Raw genomic sequence first — 20,698 nt, forward strand, 5'->3', positions numbered from 1 at the left:
CTGGGCAGATGGACTAAACCGTTTTTTCAACCAGTCGTCTGTCCCTTCCCCCAACCACCAACCACTCTCACTGAGGACTTCTTCTCCTCCCCCTCCTCTTTCGACCAGCTCTCAACAACGCAGTCTGTCACCTGGTTCCTGCCTGTCCGTCACAACAGAGCAGGTGAGGAACCAACTGAGGAAGATGAATGTGAGGAAGGCAGCAGGTCCAGACAGGATCAGTTCCCAGCTGCTCTGACCAGCTGTGTGACATTGTCCAGCACATGTTCAAACTGAGCCTGAAGCTGGGCAGAGCTCCATAGCTGTGGAAAACTTCGTGCCTGGTCCCAGTGCCCAAGACCCCCCACCCTAAGGAGCTGAACAGCTACAGAACGGCACTGACGTCTCACTTGATGACGCTGGAGAGACTCGTCCTCACCCACCATCGACCGCTGCTGAGCCTGGACCCGCACTCGACCCTCTGCAGTTTGCCTATCAGCCTGGCATTGGCGTGGAAGACGCCATTATCTACCTCCTCCACTCAGTGCTGTCACACTTGGGAGCACTGTGAGAATCATGTTCTTTGATTTCTCCAGTGCCTTCAACACCATCCAGCCCAACTTACAGGGAGGCAAACTGCAGAACGCCGGAGTGGACCACCATCACACAGCATGGATCATAGACGTCCTCACAAATTGGCCGCAGTACGTGAGGTTGCAGAGCTGTGAGTCGGACATGCTTCTCTCCAGCACTGGAGCGCCACAGGAGACTGTTCTGGCTCCATTCCTGTTCATCCTTTACACCTCGGACTTCAGACACACCACTCCAAACTGCCACCTTCAGAAGTTCTCCGATGACTCTGCGATTGTTGGCCTCATTACAGAGGGGGACGAGCGGGAGTACAGGGGACTGACAAAGGACTTTGTGGACTGGTGCCAGCAGAATCTCCTCCAGATCAACCCTAGGAAAACTAAGGAGTTGGTTGTGGATTTCTGCAGGAAACAGTCCTCACCAGCATCGATGAACATCCAGGGTATGGACATAGAGAGGGTGACCTCCTACAAGTACCTAGGTGTTCTTCTGAACAACAGACTGGACTGGTCTACAAACACGGACACCCTGATTAGGAAAGGACAGAGCCCGACTCTTCCTACTCAGGAAACTGAGGTCTTTTGGGGTTCAGGGGTTGCTCCTTAAGACTTTCTATAACTCGGTGGTGGCCTCGGCCATCCATTATGGCATTGTCTGCTGGTCAGGCAGCATTTCAGCCCGGGACAGAAAGAGAGTGGAGCCACTGGTCAGGAAGGCCAGTTCTGTCCTGGGCTGCTCCCTTGACACTCTGGAGGAGGTGGGCAACAGAAGGATGCTAACTAAGCTAAAAGCTATGATGGCCAGTCCCTCCCACCCCCTCCAGCACTGGGTAGCTCCTTCAGCCAGAGATTGTTACACCCGCGCTGCAAGAAGGAGAGATACAGACGCTCGATCCTACCGACTGCTGTCAGGCTGCTGAATAAAAATAATAATAATAATGGAATGATGTGAAAAACAATTGTAAATAGCACTGCGATTTATTCATTTTGTATTTACATTGCACTTTATTCAACGGTGTTTGTTTTTCTTCTATCTACCCACATTCTTGCTGCTGTAGGCTGAATACTTCCCCAGTGTGGGACAAATAAAGGATATCTTAAATCTAACACTCTTCATAAACAGACACCGTTTCACTTTTTAAAACTGAATCCAAAGGTAAGCAAGCAATGGTGTGATAGTGTATCATTTCTGTTGTCCTACAAGCTTTTCGATGAAGTACCTGTCCGCTTCAATACTTTTGCTCACTTAAAAAGTGGGTGGCATAAAAAAAAGCTGCTCTCCCTTGAGTTGTTTAACACACATAAAAGATGGAATTCTAAACTTTTCTGTGATATTTGTCTTTGACCAGGAACCTAAATGTGTTCAGTATAAGCTCAAGATGACGTGTGACCTTGGGCTTCAGCTTTGCTACAACTATTTTGGAATCGTCACCTCTGGGTTAAAAAAAAAAAAGACTAAGACTAGCAAAACGTTGTTTCATGAGATGAGGCTACAATCAACTCTTGCTAGCAGTACGAACTGCATATGTTTTTTTCTTTTGATGCCATAAGTTGGGTCAAGACATTACCATGCACTGACAACATTGGCACAATTCAGGTACCGTATTTTAACGACTATAAGGCGCCATTAAAAGTCTAAAATGTTCTTCAAAATGGACAGGATCCCTTATAATGCAGAGCGTCCAGTACATGCGCCGAGTTCCAAAGCCTGACTGAGAGCACCTCTGGCCGACACACTGTTTATATAGAGAAAAGGCGGAGTGAGTGACGACAGGCATGCGGAAGTCCGCCATTGAGTGAAGGGTGGGCGTGTAAGAGGACGGACGCTAAAGGCACGTCCCTACTAGCAGGTACCAGTCGCCAATGAGTGAAGGGTGGGTGTGTAAGAGGACGCTAAAGGCACGCCCCTCGCAGGTATCAGTCGCGTGAGTACATTGTAAAATGGCGAAATAAAGTACAACCGAACTCAGTTTTGCTTCCATTGCCTTTTTAAAATTGTGTTTTTAGCGTGCGTGCATGCATGCCATATGTTTAAGATGGCGTATGTTTTACCATGCCTGGCTGCGCCCAACAACACAGTGCGCCGAATGGTCATGAAAATATGGTACTCCCATTTTCAGATTATAACGTAATCCACGTTTTATCCTGGTGGATAAAAGAAAAAAAAATTCAATTGGATTTATTGAATTGGACACTCTTAAATTATGATATTGAAACTCAACTGCCAATATCATTGACCGAAGCCTAACATGGTTGTGCACAGAATTTACACAATCAATGCTGAGGCAACACTGCCTGTTTCGCACTCACTTTATAAAAGAAAATCATTAAAACGGATGACTGCAACTATATTTTCCTTTGTAGCCTTCATTGAGCACCCCGACTGATGCCCTGTGACAGTGTGAATGGCATAGGCTGAATCTCCTACACCATTGCTATCTATTCCTGATTGATAGAAATATGGGCCAAGTGGAGAGGAGGGATTTGTGGAAAAATTACAAACAAAAAAGAAAATTACAACAAACAATGGGGACAAGAAAGCTAGAGGGGATCATTTTACAGATGAGGACCACTACATAGATGGTAGGAGGAAGAAAATGGGAACAAGAAAAAAGGTTAAAAAACAGGGCAAAACCAAAAACATGAAAGTGAAAACAAGCACTTGGAGAAAGCATGAGGATGAAGAGTGAGCCAGAGGGTAAACCGTATGGAGAAATAAGAGTGATATCCAACTGGGGAGAAGGGAAACATGAGGATTCAACTGCAGCTTGCACGAACACCAAGTGCGGGCGCGCACGCACGCACGCACGCGCAACACACCCACACACCCACACACACACATAGACACAAGACCTGCGATCAGGCCGAATGCAGCAACCATGCTAATAAGGGCTTGGGGAAGAATTCAGACGGCTGAGAGCAGAGCGCTGTGAAAGCATCACTTGTGCTCGTGCTCAGCTCAGCTGCTGGCTTCACTCTGCAAGGCCTCCTGGACTGTGACAAGGGCATACATAAGTTGTGCAAAAGCGACAAGATCCACCAAGATTGTTTGGATAATGCAAATTCAAGGCTGACGTGGTTACCTGTGCAGGATTTGCAATTTGCATTTCGACTACAGTGAAACTCTTATACAACGAAACCTACATGGGCGAAAATACCCCCCCCCCCCCAGTGTGAAAAAATCTTCATGTATTAACAGCATTCCACCTTTCCTGCCCCCATACAACGAAAAAAAAAAACCCTGTTGTGTTATACTAAATCGTTTTCTCTGCTCTTACCTCGCGACGAGATTCACTACAACAAAGTCTAATCCGACAGCGACCTCTACTGCTTCGTTCAGAAACGGCAACAGCAACCACCACACTGGATTACACATGCGCAGTAGTCCACGGAGTATTTGTTATTGTTAGTTTCAGACGCAGCAAGAATGTTGCATTGCTAAAATGGCTACAAAACGGACCTTTGGATGTCAAGCAGCAGACAAGAAGAGCTCTGACGCTGGAAGAGAGGGTAAAAGTGATCAAAATGAAAGGCGGAGGAAGCAAAATAAAATTATCCAAGAAATTGATTTAAGTGAAAGTGAATGCTGAATGTAAATTTTGCAATTTCTTTCTTCTTTCTGCACTGACTATATGAAGTGTCAAATAAGTTTATGCTCATACTTATGCACTATTGGAAAATGATATATGATAAATTTATTGCAGCAAACATGATTTTGTTGTAGAGTTTCACTGTACATTGTTTCAAATTATCCTCATGAACATACTGTGTATGATCACTGTTTCAGAAAAGGTATTTTTTTTTTTGCTCAGTCAGTTTTGGCAATGGATGGAAATTATTAATTGATTGGAGTTCAGTAAAGGATGCTATAGTAGGATTTCTCCGGCTTGTCATATATTCGAGCACAACACATGCCGCAAAGTGCGTCTAGAAGTGAGAGATGTAATTATTTAAAGGTATTAGATAAGAGAAGGTTAAAAAAATAGTATTAAATATACAGTACCATGAAATAGGGATGCATTTAAACCAGGGTGTGATACCCGCTTCTGTACATCTGTACTCATAAAAATTAACCGATAACACTTCACCAGCCTGACATTTACCTTCCTGATAGGACTCATGTCAACCATGTGGAGATACTTGAAGATAAACATGGATGACAACTGCAACTTTTGCTCGGTACATCGGTTGATAAACTCAGCTCGGTCAGCGGCAGAGGAGGCTACCCCACAAGTATGGACCGAGTTCCTTGAGCCACATTTTGCAAGCTCAGCTCGACATTGCTCGACTCCGGCCAAGTCAGCTGCTATCCCTGTCACGCCAGGCGAGTGATGCGCTGCAGCACCGCTACGCCGGCCCACCCAAGCCAGCCTTCCACACCCTGATACTACCTGGCAGATCCTATCAGCAGCATAATAATATAATATCAAAGATCAAACCATGCGCGTCTAAAAACACACCACACACACACCTGTACAGTGAAACCGTGAATGGCTTATTAAATCAATGGTTCCTTTGATTGCTGCGATTATGGATTTGATAACTGAGGCAATTCTAGAGTTAATGCAAACTCTCATTAAAAAAAGATAAAATAATAACCCTCCACGACTTTATAAAAATGGTCCAGCAAGTGAAAAGACAATGAAGAGATGGGGACATGATCGCGTTATAAAATATAAACGAGAAAAAAAATGATATGAACAAGGCTGGGATATTGTATTTTTTTTTTAATTTTGTGAGAGGAGTGAGGATTATGAAATACTACTGTCGCCAAAAAATTCTTCGCGCAGTCTTTTGCCAAATGAGTGAGTACATTTCCACATTTGCTTGGTCATCCTTTTTTTCTTTTTTTTAAAGAATAAACAGGACATTCAACGACTTTACTACAAAGCTAAAATATGTGGTAGCCATTTGGGGGCTTTGGTCAAGGTTGATGCCGAGTTCAGTCCTGGCAATATTACTTTAAATCAGGGGTGTCAAACTCATGTTTGTCATGGGCCACATTGTGGTGATGGTTTTCCCTAGGAGGACCGTTATGACTGAATTTTGTCAAGCCATATAAAAGTTGAACCACCTCCACATATTATATACACAGTGAACAACAAACTGATGGATAACAACAATAATGGCTTGCTTAAACACTGTTGTTATAGATTGGAGATGACAATTTTAAATTTTGGTTCAGACCTCAGCAAGCATCATGGAATTTGACGTGCTTGATTTTCTCTCGCAGGCCGCATACAATGATGTGGCAGGCCAGATCTGGCCCCCAGGCCTTGACTTTGATACCCGTGCTTTAGATTGTCATGATATGAGACATAACAATTTGTCTCTGGCATGAGTACTGATCGTGAAAACATGAGTTTCCTTTCATGGTTGGGGGTGGCGGGGGTGTCCTTTTCAGTACAATTCAATTGTTTTTAATTTTTACATACATTCTTATTTAATGTTTAAGAACCGTTTGATTTTACACATTTATGGATAATTTATTTAAATTCTGTGAAATACATTCTAAATTATTCATGACTGAAGTTCAATTTTTAATAAACACTTATGCCAACTATTCTACCTGATATTGTTGTTTATGAGTGTTATTTGAAGACTTGGATATTTTTGGGCAATTGGGTGTCAAAGGTTTGAGAACGACTGCCACAACAGTAAAATGACGGACAAAGTCGACGTAATGTAAAAAGAATGACAAAGCACTATGTTGAACAAAAGGAACCACCGTGCCACACACTGGTTAATGCCCATGACATAAATGATGATCAGGAAGGTCAGGTCCAATCATTGGTAATGCCACACAATTTTTGCTGAATTCTATTACACGCCACAGAGAGAGGCAGAGCTGCTGACCTTTAAGATACTTCACCCAGAGGAAATGCCAATTTCCTATATTTACTGACAAGCGCAGCATTCTAATGAGCCCCTCCCTGCCAACAACCTGTTGTTGAGGGCTACCAAGAAGCGGCCAAAGGTGTTTTCTTTTCTTGATCGTGTTTGTTCAACAAATATGTCAGCATATCAAAGTAAAGCTAATTCACACAATGTCATTGACCCAACATTGTAACCGTCTAAACCAGGGGTGCCCATTACGTCGATCCTGATCAACCGGTAGATCTAGGACAGGTCCCAAGTAGATCCGAGGAGTGTCGAAAACAACCATTTGCGTGTCTTTGTACATGTCAGTAATATAATTTTTGCGTTAATGTATGCTGCACCCTAATCATCTTATCAGTCTCATTTTCACCCAAAAAATATTTAAAAATAAAATAAAGCAGGTAAATCTTGAATTTACAGGAGCGCGTGATTACGTCACCGGAAGTTGTTAGCGCTCAGCAGTCTGCAATTGCAGCTTGTGATCAGAGCTGTTGCGCTCTATCTTTGATCGTTATTATTCTCATTCAGAGTTTACTTCATGTACAATTCACCGAGGGCACGGGCGAAGAATAGGAATCTAGGAGGGCCCAGGGAAGCACTTTAAAACGGTATGCGTGAGCTACGATAGTTAACAGGTTGCAAACGTGCGTCGCATGCCTCGGTTTCAGGCCGTTTCTCATCATGACGCGTGTGCGTGCTGGTAAGGGTAGATCATGGGAGTTTAGTTGAAAAATGGCTGGTACCGAGTGAGTTAATGACCGAAAATGATTTCAGGATGACGGTGATGTTGTTGGCAACAGTCTGGAACACCAATATACGCAACCCAACTACAGTTGGAAAGGAGAGTCAACTCAACTTAACTGTATTTATAGAGCAATTTCAGACAGCCATCACTGCATACAAAGTGCTGTTCATGGAGCAACTACAACAATAAAGCAACAAATCGGTAACAAAGACGGTAGAAAGCACCGAACAGCAAAACCAAGAACAAATCTGAGTCATGCTGAGTCAAATGCCAAAGAATACAAGTGAGTCAAGATTGCCACCATGCACCCGGAAAACTTCAAAATAAAATAAAAAAAAAAGAAAAAAAAAAAAGAGTCCCTCGGCCGTGATATCCACGTATTATTTGGCAAGGTAAGTGTGATTTTTAAGTTGGCCTTCTTACCGAGTCGGTGGCGTGCTACAACCATGCACAACATGACCAACTGTTGCTAAAGGTAGCTTGACTTACCTTACCGATGGTGCACACCAAATAAACGAGTAGCCGAGGCAGGAATAAAAGTTTTTATTTTTTTTGTTGATATACTTGAATTACTTGGACTTGTTTCACAGCAATATATTTATTGATGAAGTAGATTTATGGGCGGAGTAATTGATTCCCCAGCATGTTTGGATATCTGATGAGAAGTTTCTGGCCCCTTTAGAGGATTTAAAGGAGAAAAAGAATGTCTCTGAATACCTTTCAATATTACATCGATGTCACAACCAACAAATACGGTGAGCTCTTCATCGAACCAGACTCCAATTGACTGAAAGATGATCCTTGAACTACTGAGCTGAGAATTTATGGGGCTCACTTGGCGATTCTGATTCTCCAATACAGTAGGTAATTTACAACCCTGCCTGCTTTTAGGATTTTCAAGCCAGGGCCAAGATTAGACTGGCCAGCAACATAGCCCTCGACCCCTATGGATGGATCCGTATAAATCTCCACTGATTGAATGCAAATTGAAAAAGTACACGATGTATGTCAGCATACATCATGAGGATAAAAGGCTGTTTGCGCGCGCACTTACACATGTGTGCTCATATGCACCTTCAAGTAAAAAACAGGCAGGAAACAGATGTTAGGGCTATGGAGTGACACACATATTTGGTGATTATTAATCTCAATCAGAAAGCATGATTTGTTTACGATGAGGCGTTGATATAATTCTGAGTTGCCCTGCATAGGAGGGTGATAAATTCTTAATAAACTGCAGTGCAGAACCTACAGACGACACTGACCTAAATCCTACCGCTTATATCTACACAGCTCGCTTCTTTCCACTTTAATAAGGGTCCATTGCATGTTTTAATTTTCCTAAGAAAATAAACCAAGCAACCAGGAAAATTGACCAAAATCACCTTCTCTGTTCATTGAAATACAGCGTAACAAAGTCTTATGAAGGAGAATGAGGGGGTAGATGCTGTGCCATCAATGTGGGACCATCTGCTGATGTTTTATATGAGGAGTAAAATCTCATCAACCCTCTACGCCAGAAGCACGAAGTGCATGTGATTAATATGCCTAGGTTAATGAGCAGGCCCAGCATTGACTTTGCTCTGCTGTCAGTATGGATGCATGCATCTTCGTGGTGATTCACTTAACTATTGCTGCTGGAGTATGCCGACATTATACACGACGCGCTGTGTGCTATAAGCAGGCCTGCGGCATCACCATGCTTTGTTCGAGAAATGTCATAAATATACATATACTGTGTGAGTAAATGCATGCAGTTTAGAAAGCGACACCTGGCAATTATACTGCTAATTAAAAGGGCAAAACACACTTAATGGATTCATCTCTCAGGAGGGATGGTCCTTTCTCCACAGAAAGGCACCGTCCATTCTCTCTACCTATTCCAATCTACTTATCTATCATGCATATTATGCCTAATTATGATAGGCTGCATAATGAGTGAGCGTCACATAGTTGTTTGAGCTTTGTAAAATAGATGGGATCTGCACAAAATGGTTACATTCGTTCAAACACCAGTCGGAAAAACACCAATTGCGTTCACATACGCGAGCTGAACACAAGTAGTGGAAAAAAAATAAATTGTGGATTGCCGGGACAATAAACTAGCCTGAGCCAGACCACCAGGGGCCAACGTGGCTCAGTGGCAGTGGTCATCTCTCAACCCAGAGAATGCGAGCTCGATGATGCCCCGACATCAGTTGGTGAGTGAAGAGTCAGTATTTAAGCGCTTTTATGTAGGTCGAAAAGCGCTATACAAGTGAAAGACCATTTACCAAAGCCCATTTAACATGGGATGTTCAGATATGTACATACTCACAGCTGCACAGTTGCCCATCAGTTTTCTTTGGGGGATAGCACTGCTTTCATTCATGCTAATAAGCATCTTCAAACTGTCAGTGAGGCATTAAAAAAAGCCAACGCAGCTCTTTCACACCGACACTAATTCAAATGAAATGAAGTCAAAAACTGTTCAGACTGACATTGTCATATGTATCCAAGAGCACTTGAAACACACTTATACAAGAATGATCCAGTAAGGAATTTACGTTGAGAGATGATGGAATTGGGAGTTGGAAGGCGAAAGGCCCAGGAAAAGGGAAATGTGTGCTCTTGAGGGAAACTGGTAAATATTTGTCAGGGTGTCTTCATGAATAATGCAAATCACAGCAACTGTTAACGTCAGCAGGACTCTTCAAGTGAGCCTTTTGTGATATTAAGGAGAACGCGTAAAACGGATAAAAAACTAATGAGGTGGATGTGTGTGGATGTGTGTGTCCATGAGTCGAGTCTTGCAGCAAACCAAATTAAATACACCTTCACACTTAGCAGGACAGTGGGGAGCTACACGATAACTTCTGGGTGGTAGTGTAACTTACATTATCGGCAATGGTGCGACCCAACTTGTCCATCCTTGATCCTGCCTCTGCAATTTTCTTGGCAGCACTGATCACGTCCGATGTATTCTTCAGCGGTCCTTTCCCTCTGGAGATGAAAATGTTAAAACTAAGTTGGCAGTTTTTGTTCTGTTATAGTAGAGGTCATGTGTGAGTTGTTTTAGAGGGTGGTTTTCTCTTGAGAGCAAAACCTAGTTAGAAACTAGTAACACACATCACATGCATACTACAGGTCATAGTCAATGTGGAGTATTGAACAGGTGTCTGGAGTTCGATCCTTCAAAAGCACTGGTGACAAACTCAGGGCCCAAGGGCTAGATCTGGCCCGCCACATCATTTTATGCGGCCCGAGAAGCTAAATCAAACATGTCAACTTATATGAAGCTTGCTAAAACCTGTACCAACATTTCAAATTCTCATATGTAATGAATAAGATTGATATTGTAAGTGTTTTCTTGTTGGCAAACCTATCATTACAGTAAATTTAACTATAGTTCAATAAGCCATTATTGTAGGCTTCTTCATATGGTTTCACAGTCATAATGGCCCTCTCGGGAAATGGTAACAAGAATGTGGCCCATGACAAAAAATGAGTTTGACACCCTGTTCTAAAGAATCCAAACGGATCCCAGTCTGATCTGTGCATGCAGCCAACCAGTATAACACTCGTAAAATTCTGAAATGGATCTCTGCATAATATCAGAGTTTCACAACAGCAACCTTTGAAAACTTATTTTTGTCAAGCTCACGAGAAGTGTGTTCAAACAAGAATGTACTGTACATATGCTACTTCTGTGAGTCTCTTCGTGCAAGTTTTGAGTTCCACCTCAGGTGTTGATTATTAATCTGAATCTGAATGCAGACTTAATTATTAAACCGAATCTGAATGCAGGAGACTATGAAATCAGCCGACGAACAAGACCATGTCACTTAAAAAGGACAACAGACATTGGCAACTTTCAATTGCAACCCTTTTTAAGAATAAAAAATTATTGTTGACACCAGGGAATTGCAAATAAGCATATGTCAGAGATTTTCTCGGACAAAGTTAAAGTAACGACTCGGCACACAGGAAAATTGTCTTCAATATCGGCGGGAGCGGACCTCTGAGAGCGAACGACGGTTGTTGCTCCGCGATCACACTCAAAGTCCCGTCTCCGCGAGTTCCACATTTTATTGTAACATATGCAAAATACAAGAAAAACACTGCCCCCAATATTTGCATGCCGCACCCCCGGTCGGGCACCTCAGTAGTGATTGGTTACCTGTTTTTCAACCTCGAACCACCAGTAAATTGGCGCCTTTTCTACATCGAATTAGCATGCTGTAGACTTTGCAGATGGTCAATGTCGTCTGGGCGCGACGGGTGTTCTCAACTCGTCTTTTGTTGCTCAACCGCTGTTCCCGAATTATTCATTCCCCTTTTGTGACCGAGTTTCGCCTTCTCCCCTGTGGTCGCCCACCTGTATTGACGTGCTAATTGTGGGCTTCAACAGCCCGCCGGCCAAATGGCCGGCGCCTTTGGGTGTGTAGGCATTTGGGGGTGCCGGGTATGCACCCAAACGCTTCGATGCGCCCAAATAAATGAAACTTTAAACATGATACATTTTTGCTCATAGATTCTTCTAACAGCATACTAGTTAATCAATTTGGTCAAGCAAAAAATTTAACACTCCTCCACAGACCTGAACATACAACAGTAATATACTGTAAGGTGGGACGGCCCGGCGAAGTGAAGTACTCGAAGAGCGGTGGTACACTGCTTTATTTCAGCAAACATACGATCATTTATATACCAGCAAAGCGGACGTTAGTGTAAACAAACGTCCAGCCCACCCGGGGGCTGTGATTGGTTGGTAGCGAGCGGCAGCGGGGGCCGCCGATTGGCTGATCAGTCTCACGGCGCGAAATTCAAATGTCGGAGTTCTCAGAGGGCATTTGTGGTTGCTACAATACGAGTGGGAATGTTTTCATATTGCTACAATGTTTGACCCTAAACAGGACGACTGAGCCCTGTGAATAAATCCACTGAAGCACTTTGCTATCGCTGCCCCAGTGCCCCCACCATCACAAGGGACACATTTGGCAAGGCACAAATTCAAGTCAACAACTCTTAAAAAAAAAAAAAAGGGTAAACTCGAGGACAGATGGAAGTTTGCAACACGTTAATTTTTCATTTACCCTATGATGCCCTGTTGTAAAATAAGTCAGTGTCCAAATGTGAGTGGCTACAGCCAATAGCACAAAGTGGAATCTATCGAGGGAAAAGAAAGCCCTTGGGGGAGAAGGATTATAATGGCTCATGTGTATGTCACAACACACACACACACACACACACACACACACACACACAGTCTCCACCAATTACTTTTGAATCACACTAGTTCTATGTGATCTTTGATATATTGTAGGTATCAAGAGATATGTTGACGCTGATATACATCCCTCTCTCATTTACATCACTACAGTATATGTATTTCTTTGCTTGCCGCAGCTGAGTGACTCTTTGTTGGATTCATTCAGCACAGAGTACTTAACTAAACTGGGGGTTTTGCAGGGGCAAGGGGTCAGGTCATTCAATAACAAGCCCCTCTGACGAGAGGACACTTTGGGGAGATTTTTCTGGACAGTCGAAAAGAGTGAAGACCAGAGGTCTCGACACAGGTGCAGGTGCCCGAGTTGTCAGCCACATCGGACCGAGCCACAGCCGGTTAGCTAAAACTCTACATCAGGTGCCCCCCAAATATATTGAATATCCCCAAGCCACAAATGTTTTATTCATAAGGGGCAATAGACAGCCATAAGCAATGCAAGAAGTCAACAAGAATCACTCTCACTCTGCAGATTTGTCATGAGAGGTCGAGATCAATTACTTCGCAGAGCATTAATTAACCTTGGCAAGGCATTGTGTCAGCTCAAGGTTGAAGGGGCAATAATATGGTCGAAGGTGGAATTAGCTAGCTACTGACCTTCTGCTGTACAGTGCGGGCAAGAGGGAATAATATAAACATATATTCACCCATAAAATCCTTCATGTGCCCCCATCTGCCATGTGATTTCATTTCATCTTTGTTCTCTTATCAGACTTTTTTTTGGCCAAGCAAAACTGAGGTTGTTTTCATTTGCATTTGTATGCATGGAATGTAGCTGTCCAAAAAAAACTGTTCCATGGACTGTTCGGGCAACGTCAACCATTTGCTCATCATTTCCAGTGGCCGGCTGAAGTGTCCATCAAGCACAGCATTACTTGTTTTGGAGGAATAGAACAGGGGGATCAACAAAGGCAGACTCACCTGGTGAAGTCGGTCATCTCCATCATGATCATGCACATCTGCTTGGCCAAAACAATGATGTCATTGCCGCTGTCATCCCACTTAGATACCTCGGCATCCAGCTTGCTCTTCTCTTCCTGGAAGCTGGCGACTTGTTCTGCTATCTTTGCTTTCTGTTCCTGTGGCAACTGAGCCATAATAGCCTAAAGCAGGGAATAGTCAAAGGATAACAGCTTGAAACAGCGCGCAGTTGCTGTGTTGTTTAGATTGATAGAATTCACCAACATGGTGCTATGGCAAACCACATTTCTTGATAAAAGAACCACAAATTGAAAATGGTCTTCACTTAAAAAAAATTAATTATCCTCTTTTTAAAATGAACCAAAGAATAATATATATATATATATATATATATATATATATATATATATATATATATATATATATATATATATATATATATTACTGGTTTCTGATTTCAAAACAGCTTAATACTGTGCACAAACGTGTTAAGAACCATTTCTAACCACCTGTGGTGTGGACAATGGAAGGACAGCTTCAGAATCGGAAATAAGATATAACATGACTGACATTGAAATCATGGCATTGGCAGTAACACCCATTTTTTAAAACGGGTCAAAACTTTAATGTTCTTACATTGAATAAATAAAAGCCAATTGTTTCACATGGATACACAAATTAGGTTTAAATTCGCGCGCGCACACACACACACACACACACACACACAAGAGGAATAGCTAGAAATTTTGGGTGGCTAAGGTGACAAAACGCCACAGTGAGGGGTGGCCATATGCAGGCAAAATTGGTGTACTTGTGCATTTTACAAATACACCAATACACACACACACACAAAATATACCTATACATATATGTACAGTACATTCCCCCAAATTAACGTGGCACTGAATAATGCGGGGCAAGGCTACCGTATTTTCACGACCATTCGGCGCACTGTATGGTTGGGCGCAGTCTCATTAATGGGTGCCATTTCTGTATTTTACACATAGACAAAACGCACTGTATCTTTGGGCGCAGTTGTAAAGTGGTAAAACATACCCCAGCTTAAACATTCGGCATGCATGCGCGCACTCTAAAAACACGTTAGCTTGAAGCATAAGGTAGCATGCCAAGACATACATATACAAGCTAAAAACACATTTTTAAAAAGGCAACGGAAGCAAAACTGAGTTCCGTTGTATTTTATTTAGCCATCGTACAATGTACTCACGTTTTTCGATCAATCATCACCTAGAAATCCATCAAAGTCCTCATCCTCTGTATCAGAATTGAACAAGTACCGGTAATCCATCAAAAACACTGCGTTCCCTCTCGTTGTCAGAGTCGCTCTCATTGCCACGTGGCTCCACAGAAATGTGCCAGCTTTGCCAAAAACTTGCAGTGCAAGCAGACACGTTCGCCCAAACAGCCACAATCCATTCGCAAATTGTGGCGTAACTCGCACAACGCTGCCTCTCACTCTTTGTAAAGTTGTGTTTGCCATCGATCATCCATTGTTCCCATGCCGTTCGCAACTTTACTTTGAACGCCCGGTTGATGCCGATGTCCAGCGGTTGGAGTTGTTTAGTCAAGCCTCCGGGAATAACGGCAAGCTCAGAGTTTTTGCTTGACTTGGTTTTTCACCGCTGCTGTGAGATGGGCACGCATACCAAAAGCATAACCGATGGCTTGAAGTTTGAACTGAGCTTTGTAGGCGTGTCTCTTTGTAGAATTCATTTTCGGGGGTTCTAAGAAACCAAAACCGAAGTTGTTTTGCAACAATGCACATAGCCACACTCTATACGGGTGTTGGTACCTGCTTCGGGTGTCCCTTTAGCATCCACTTACACGCCCACCCTTCACTCATTGGCGGACTTCTCCCCCGCATGCCTGTCCTCTCTCACGTTTGCCTTCTCCCTCTCCCCCTCTCTCTCTCCATATATGTACATATACACGCCCACCCTTCACTGATTGGCCGACTTCTTTGACGCATGCCTGTCCACAGTCACTTCCGCCTTTTCTCAGGTTTTGGAACTCAGCGCATACACAAGACGCTCCGCATCATAAGGCGCCCTGTCCATTTTGGAGAAAATTTAAGACTTTTAATGGCGCCTTATAGTCGTGAAAATACGGTACTTGCATATGTTCCCATGCTCTCGCTCACTCTTTCTCTCATTAGTAACAAAAACTCTACACTCACTCTTGCACTCTGGCCAGCAATCAGCTGGTCATCTTCTGTCTGCACACTGGTCCTGCTGCGAACGTCAAAGTCTTCAGTTTCAAAGTCGGAGTCGTCCAACTCTTCTGGAGTCTGTAAAAGAACAAAATGTATAGAGTTCTGTTCAAAGTAGCAGAAAAATAAATTACCCCTGTAAACCTACGATTATTTTCAATATTACAAAACATGAATGGAGCGTATCTGGGAAAAACACTTTGGCACGAATGGCATAACACTGACATAGGCATGTTTCCTCTAATTTAGTATGTGAACATGTAGATTTGAACACAAAACTGTTCCGCTTGGGCAGCTGTGAGGAAATTTAATGAATAAGGTAGCACAAACATACTGGAAGCAGGATCCATCTGGTATTCCTGAAAAAGGGGATGATATAAGTGTTTTGGTACACCGAGTGTAGCTTCTTCAAATTTCGTCCGACACAATCTTTTAATATAAAACTGACCATATGATTCCTTTTTTACACAAAAAAATCTAATAGTATAACTTAATTACTCATGTACTTTTGGCTACAAAGGTGGTAAAGATAAGATTGTTTATTACTATGTCGGTCGACTGAATAGCTCTACACCTCCCATCTTTAACCACTTTGGAGTAGTTCCATCTAAAAATAAGTGATGGCCCATTGTTTAATGAAATGTAGTCCTTATGCAAGGAAAATGATGTCCTCAGGTATGCTCAGTTACAAATCTGTACTGACTCACAGTCGTCTCTTCCAAGCCAGACAATGGTGTTCTGCAGGCGCAGATATCACCTGCCGTGGCCAGAGCAACAGATGAACGTGGGAGGCTCCCGGCAAACGGGACCTCATGTTTGGCAGTAAAAAGCAGCCCCCACCCCCATTTTTTTTTCTTTTTAGCAGTGCCAATACTCATCTGCACTTAAATATGTTTTGTCAAGATAGTAAAGTTTGTTTAATACAAGTGATAAAATATATCATTTGTATCATCTTACTTAAACTATTGATCGGTGATCTTTTTCAACAATACTGGCCTGGCTACAAGGCCTCCAATTAACATTACTTGTCTGCAGAATAATCAGCTCGGGCATAACCATTTTCCCTCTGATGTTCGATTTACTGGCCAAGGCTTAGCATTCATCTGAGATGAAATCACCTTGAGCACCCAACTACAAATAAAAAAGAAAACAAAAGGTAAAACCCCCGTTTCTCACTGTCGGCAGCTCTCATGTTTATGATACTCCTGTCTGGAGGGCACATTTTCTGATGTTTCTGTCAGATGGCAAGCCTGTCAGTCTGCTTTACAAATTAACCCTGACCAACACTCGTGCAAGGTAAACATCTGTTTGGGCTGTAATGGCCCAGTCCTGAAGGTACTACTTAATAATCTATTAAATTAGTACAGAGACATATCTTGAAGTGTTGTAAATATGTGTGGTCGACTGCAGCGGTCCCCAACCACCAGTGCGCCAATACGTCCCATTCGGGAATGTGTCGATCAGCCCTACCAGGAACTGGTCATTGGCAGACACAAGGTTGGGAACCACTGGTGTGCTGTCTTTGTAAGGGACTACATATCCCAAATATATTTGAAAATGTTATTTGCAATATTAGCAGGATGAGAATCTGGACACGTACTTCACCAAAGACGAGTTCAAAGTATGCTTGGCTGATAATTGGCTTTTTTCTCAAATATGGTCCATATGTCGATTGTTTTAGCATCTTGGCAGCAGCAATCGAAGGTTGTAAATGAATGAATTGTTTGGATTATAATGGACATTTTTACATTTGCGTTGGATTAAACAAAATATATTATAAATTGCATGAGGGAGGGAGAGAAGCAATGTGTGCAACCTACCCTAATCATGAGGACAGCCTTGCGAATGTCTCGAATGCCATCATATACAAGACGGGAAGCATCAATGAACTCGTTCTCATCAACCGGCTGCAAGGGGTTCGCGCTCAAGGCCTCCACTGCAGACTCAATTTGCTCTGTGAACCGTGGCATCACTGCGGGAGGGTGAGATGAAAGGTGGCGAAAACAATATTGAGGAAGATTTCTTTCAAGAACCGCAGTGAGTTTAGGCTAGTGCTACCACCGTGTAAGCGTAGACAAATCTGAATTATTTGTTCCACCAACACAACAGCCAAAACTGTTCACGGATGCAATTTAGCAGAAGGGACAAGCTGTGATTCAACTTTGCACCTAAAAGACATGTTTATGTACTTACAATTGTCTTCTAAATTACCAAATATTTACGTCTTCAATCCATTATGTTCAGTGATTTACACGTAAAATGAGGGTTGACGCACCTCTTCGCAAAGCACATCGAAAAACCGTCCCAACTGTAAACATCAACTTTATTTTGCTGATGTAATGTTTTTTCCGATTAATAAAACAAAACAATTGAAATTCACCAACATCCAAGAAATAAACCGGCAATATTTTGTGTGTGTGTGTATATATATATATATATATATATATATATAGCTGTCAAACGAATAAAAGATTTAATCTAATTAAAAATGCAACTGTCATAATTAACTCAAATGAACAAAAAAATTAATCGTGATTACTCACACATTTTTTTATCGTTTCTGAATTTCCCTTTATATTTTTTGTCCCATTTTAATGCTCTCATGAACCTGGAATCATGAATCAGTTTTCTATGTGCCAAATGCAAATATTTACTGAAATAATTTTGATTTTCAATTTTACATGAACATTTTTCACTTGGAGCAGTTATTCACACATAATCTCTCACACAGTGAAAAAAATATTTTGTCACACAACAGCTGCTTTAACAGCTTTTTTTATGAAATCAAAACAGAGCAATATAACATAAAGTGCACATCTAAGGTAAACTAGTACTCAGCCTATAGTGGATTTAAACCATGGTTGCATACTTCGTTTTTCTCAAGTTTGCTTTGAACACACAGTCAGTTAATTATGACAGTTGCATTTTTAATTAGATTAAATATTTTAATTGTTTGACAGCTCCAATATATATATATACAGTATATATATAACATTTTTTGGGGGGTCAGTCGATTTTTCTCTGTTGTAAAGTTAAATAATAATGGGCAAAGTATTGTAATGTACCGTATTTTCACGACTATTCGACGCATCGTACTAATGGCCGCAGTCTCAGTAATGCGTGACATTTCTGTATTTTACACATACACAGGACGCATCGTACGAATGGCCGCAGGTTTACAGTGGTAAAACATACGCCAGCTTAAACATACGGCATGCATGCGCGCACTCTTAACACGTTAGCTTGAAGCATACGGTAGCATGCCAAGACATACAGATAAGATAAAAACACGTTTTTAAAAAGGCAACGAAAGCAGAACTGAGTTTGGGTGTATTTTATTTAGCCATCGTACAATGTTCTCACGTTTTTCGATCAATCATCACCCAGAAATCCATCAAAGTCCTCATCCTCTGTATCAGAAGCAGAGGACTGCACATCTCAGTTGTCATTGAATGTATCACATGCTAGTGTGAGTTGCTAAGCATTGCCGAGCGGAAAGAAGGAGTAGCAACAGCAAAGTCAACATTTCTCTCGTGTGAAGCTTTCCCACATTTGAAAGTAAAGAACAGAGCGAAACATGGTGGCAGCGCGTGTGTGTGTAGAAAGAATTGAACAATTGTGCAAGTACCGTAATCCATCAAAAACGCCGCGTTCCCTCTCGTTGTTGCGTATTGTGGCGTAACTCGCCAAGCGCTGCCTCTCACTCTTTGTAAAGTTGTGTTTGCCACCGATCATCCATTGTTCCCATGCCGTTTGCAACTTTACTTTGAACGCCCGGTTGATGCCAACGTCCAGCGGTTGGAGTTCTTTAGTCAAGCCTCCGGGAATAACGGCAAGCTCAGAGTTCATTTGCTTGACTTGTTTTTTCACCGCTGCTGTGAGATGGGCACGCATGCCAAAAGCATAACCGGTGGCTTTAAGTTTGAAATGAGCTTCGTAGGCGTGTCTTTTTGTCGAATTTATTTTCAGGGGTTCTTAGAAACCAAAACCGGAGTTGTTTTGCAACAATGCACATTGCCACACTCTATACAAGTGTTGGTACTGGCTTGAGGCGTCCACTTACACGCCCACCCTTCACCATTGGCGGACTAGCTTGCCTGTCCTCTCTCTCTCCCTCTCTCTCTCCCTCTCCATATATGTATATATACACGCCCACTCTTCCCTGATTGGCCGACTTCTCTCCCGCATGCCTGGCCACAGTCACTTCCGCCTTTTCTCTATATAAACAGCGTGTCGGCTGTCAGTCAGATTTTGGAACTCAGCGCATATAAAGGACGCTCCGCACCATAAGGCGTCCTGTCCATTTTGGAGAAAATTTAAGACTTTTAATGGCGCCTTATAGTCGTGAAAATACGGTAGTCAATTGTTGTGCATGTAGTTACTCTTTGTTGCTCACATTAAGGGACCAAAAAATACATGGCATAACGAGTTTATTCATGACAGATTTTCCCCATTAATCAACAGATAAATCTGATATCAGAATTTTATTTAGTCAATTATTGGAATCAGCCTAAAAACATGTCTGTTGGGCTGCAGTTTATGCTTGTCTGTTGTTTTCATTGACTAACTTCTGCCACAGGAGGCTGCCACATTGTGAATTTCCTAGTGGTATTTGTTTGGCTGTTGTCTGTGCTCATTTGACGACTTGTTGCAATCATGCAGTCTATGTATGAAACAACAATTGAATTGAAAACCAACCCATTTAAAATCATTCTTGTATGATTCGGATGCCTTTTTAAAACTCCCTTCTCTTTCTACTGGTACAAACATTTTGTTGCTTTCTTCGTTTTCAGCATTTTATGCAAGTTGTACCTGTGTCAGTTAGGAGCTTTGTGGCCTCCAACACCTTCTCTGTGTATATTCCGGGTTCATAGTTGTCCATTTCAGAAGTGACCACATGGACAACCCGGGCAGCACGGCCTCGAATAGCCCCAGCAGTGCGATCCAAACCATCCACGTCTTTCTCTTGCAGAGCAATGACACATTTATTCACGTCCTCAAGGATGTGGTTCTCTTGGGGACAATAAAACAGTTATAGTGAGTACAATTCCCAACACTATGATTTGCACCATATATTTTCGTATTGT

General features: G+C 42.3%; 1 protein-coding gene across 5 annotated transcripts in view; it reads right to left on the reverse strand.

Moving 5' to 3' along the window:
• Positions 1–20,698, reverse strand: part of ctnna1 (catenin (cadherin-associated protein), alpha 1) — a 132,960-nt gene that overhangs the window by 7,127 nt on the left and 105,135 nt on the right. For all 5 annotated transcript variants that reach the window (XM_052073531.1, XM_052073525.1, XM_052073526.1 and 2 more), the window contains 5 exons: positions 20,424–20,624; positions 17,432–17,583; positions 15,579–15,689; positions 13,382–13,563; positions 10,071–10,176 (listed from right to left, as the gene is read on the reverse strand). In XM_052073531.1, the coding sequence (XP_051929491.1) occupies positions 10,071–10,176; positions 13,382–13,563; positions 15,579–15,689; positions 17,432–17,583; positions 20,424–20,624 (752 nt within the window). The remainder of the gene's footprint in view (positions 1–10,070; positions 10,177–13,381; positions 13,564–15,578; positions 15,690–17,431; positions 17,584–20,423; positions 20,625–20,698) is intronic.

Source organism: Hippocampus zosterae, chromosome 1 (genome assembly GCF_025434085.1).
Source record: "Hippocampus zosterae strain Florida chromosome 1, ASM2543408v3, whole genome shotgun sequence".
In the NCBI taxonomy this organism is placed as follows: domain Eukaryota; kingdom Metazoa; phylum Chordata; class Actinopteri; order Syngnathiformes; family Syngnathidae; genus Hippocampus; species Hippocampus zosterae.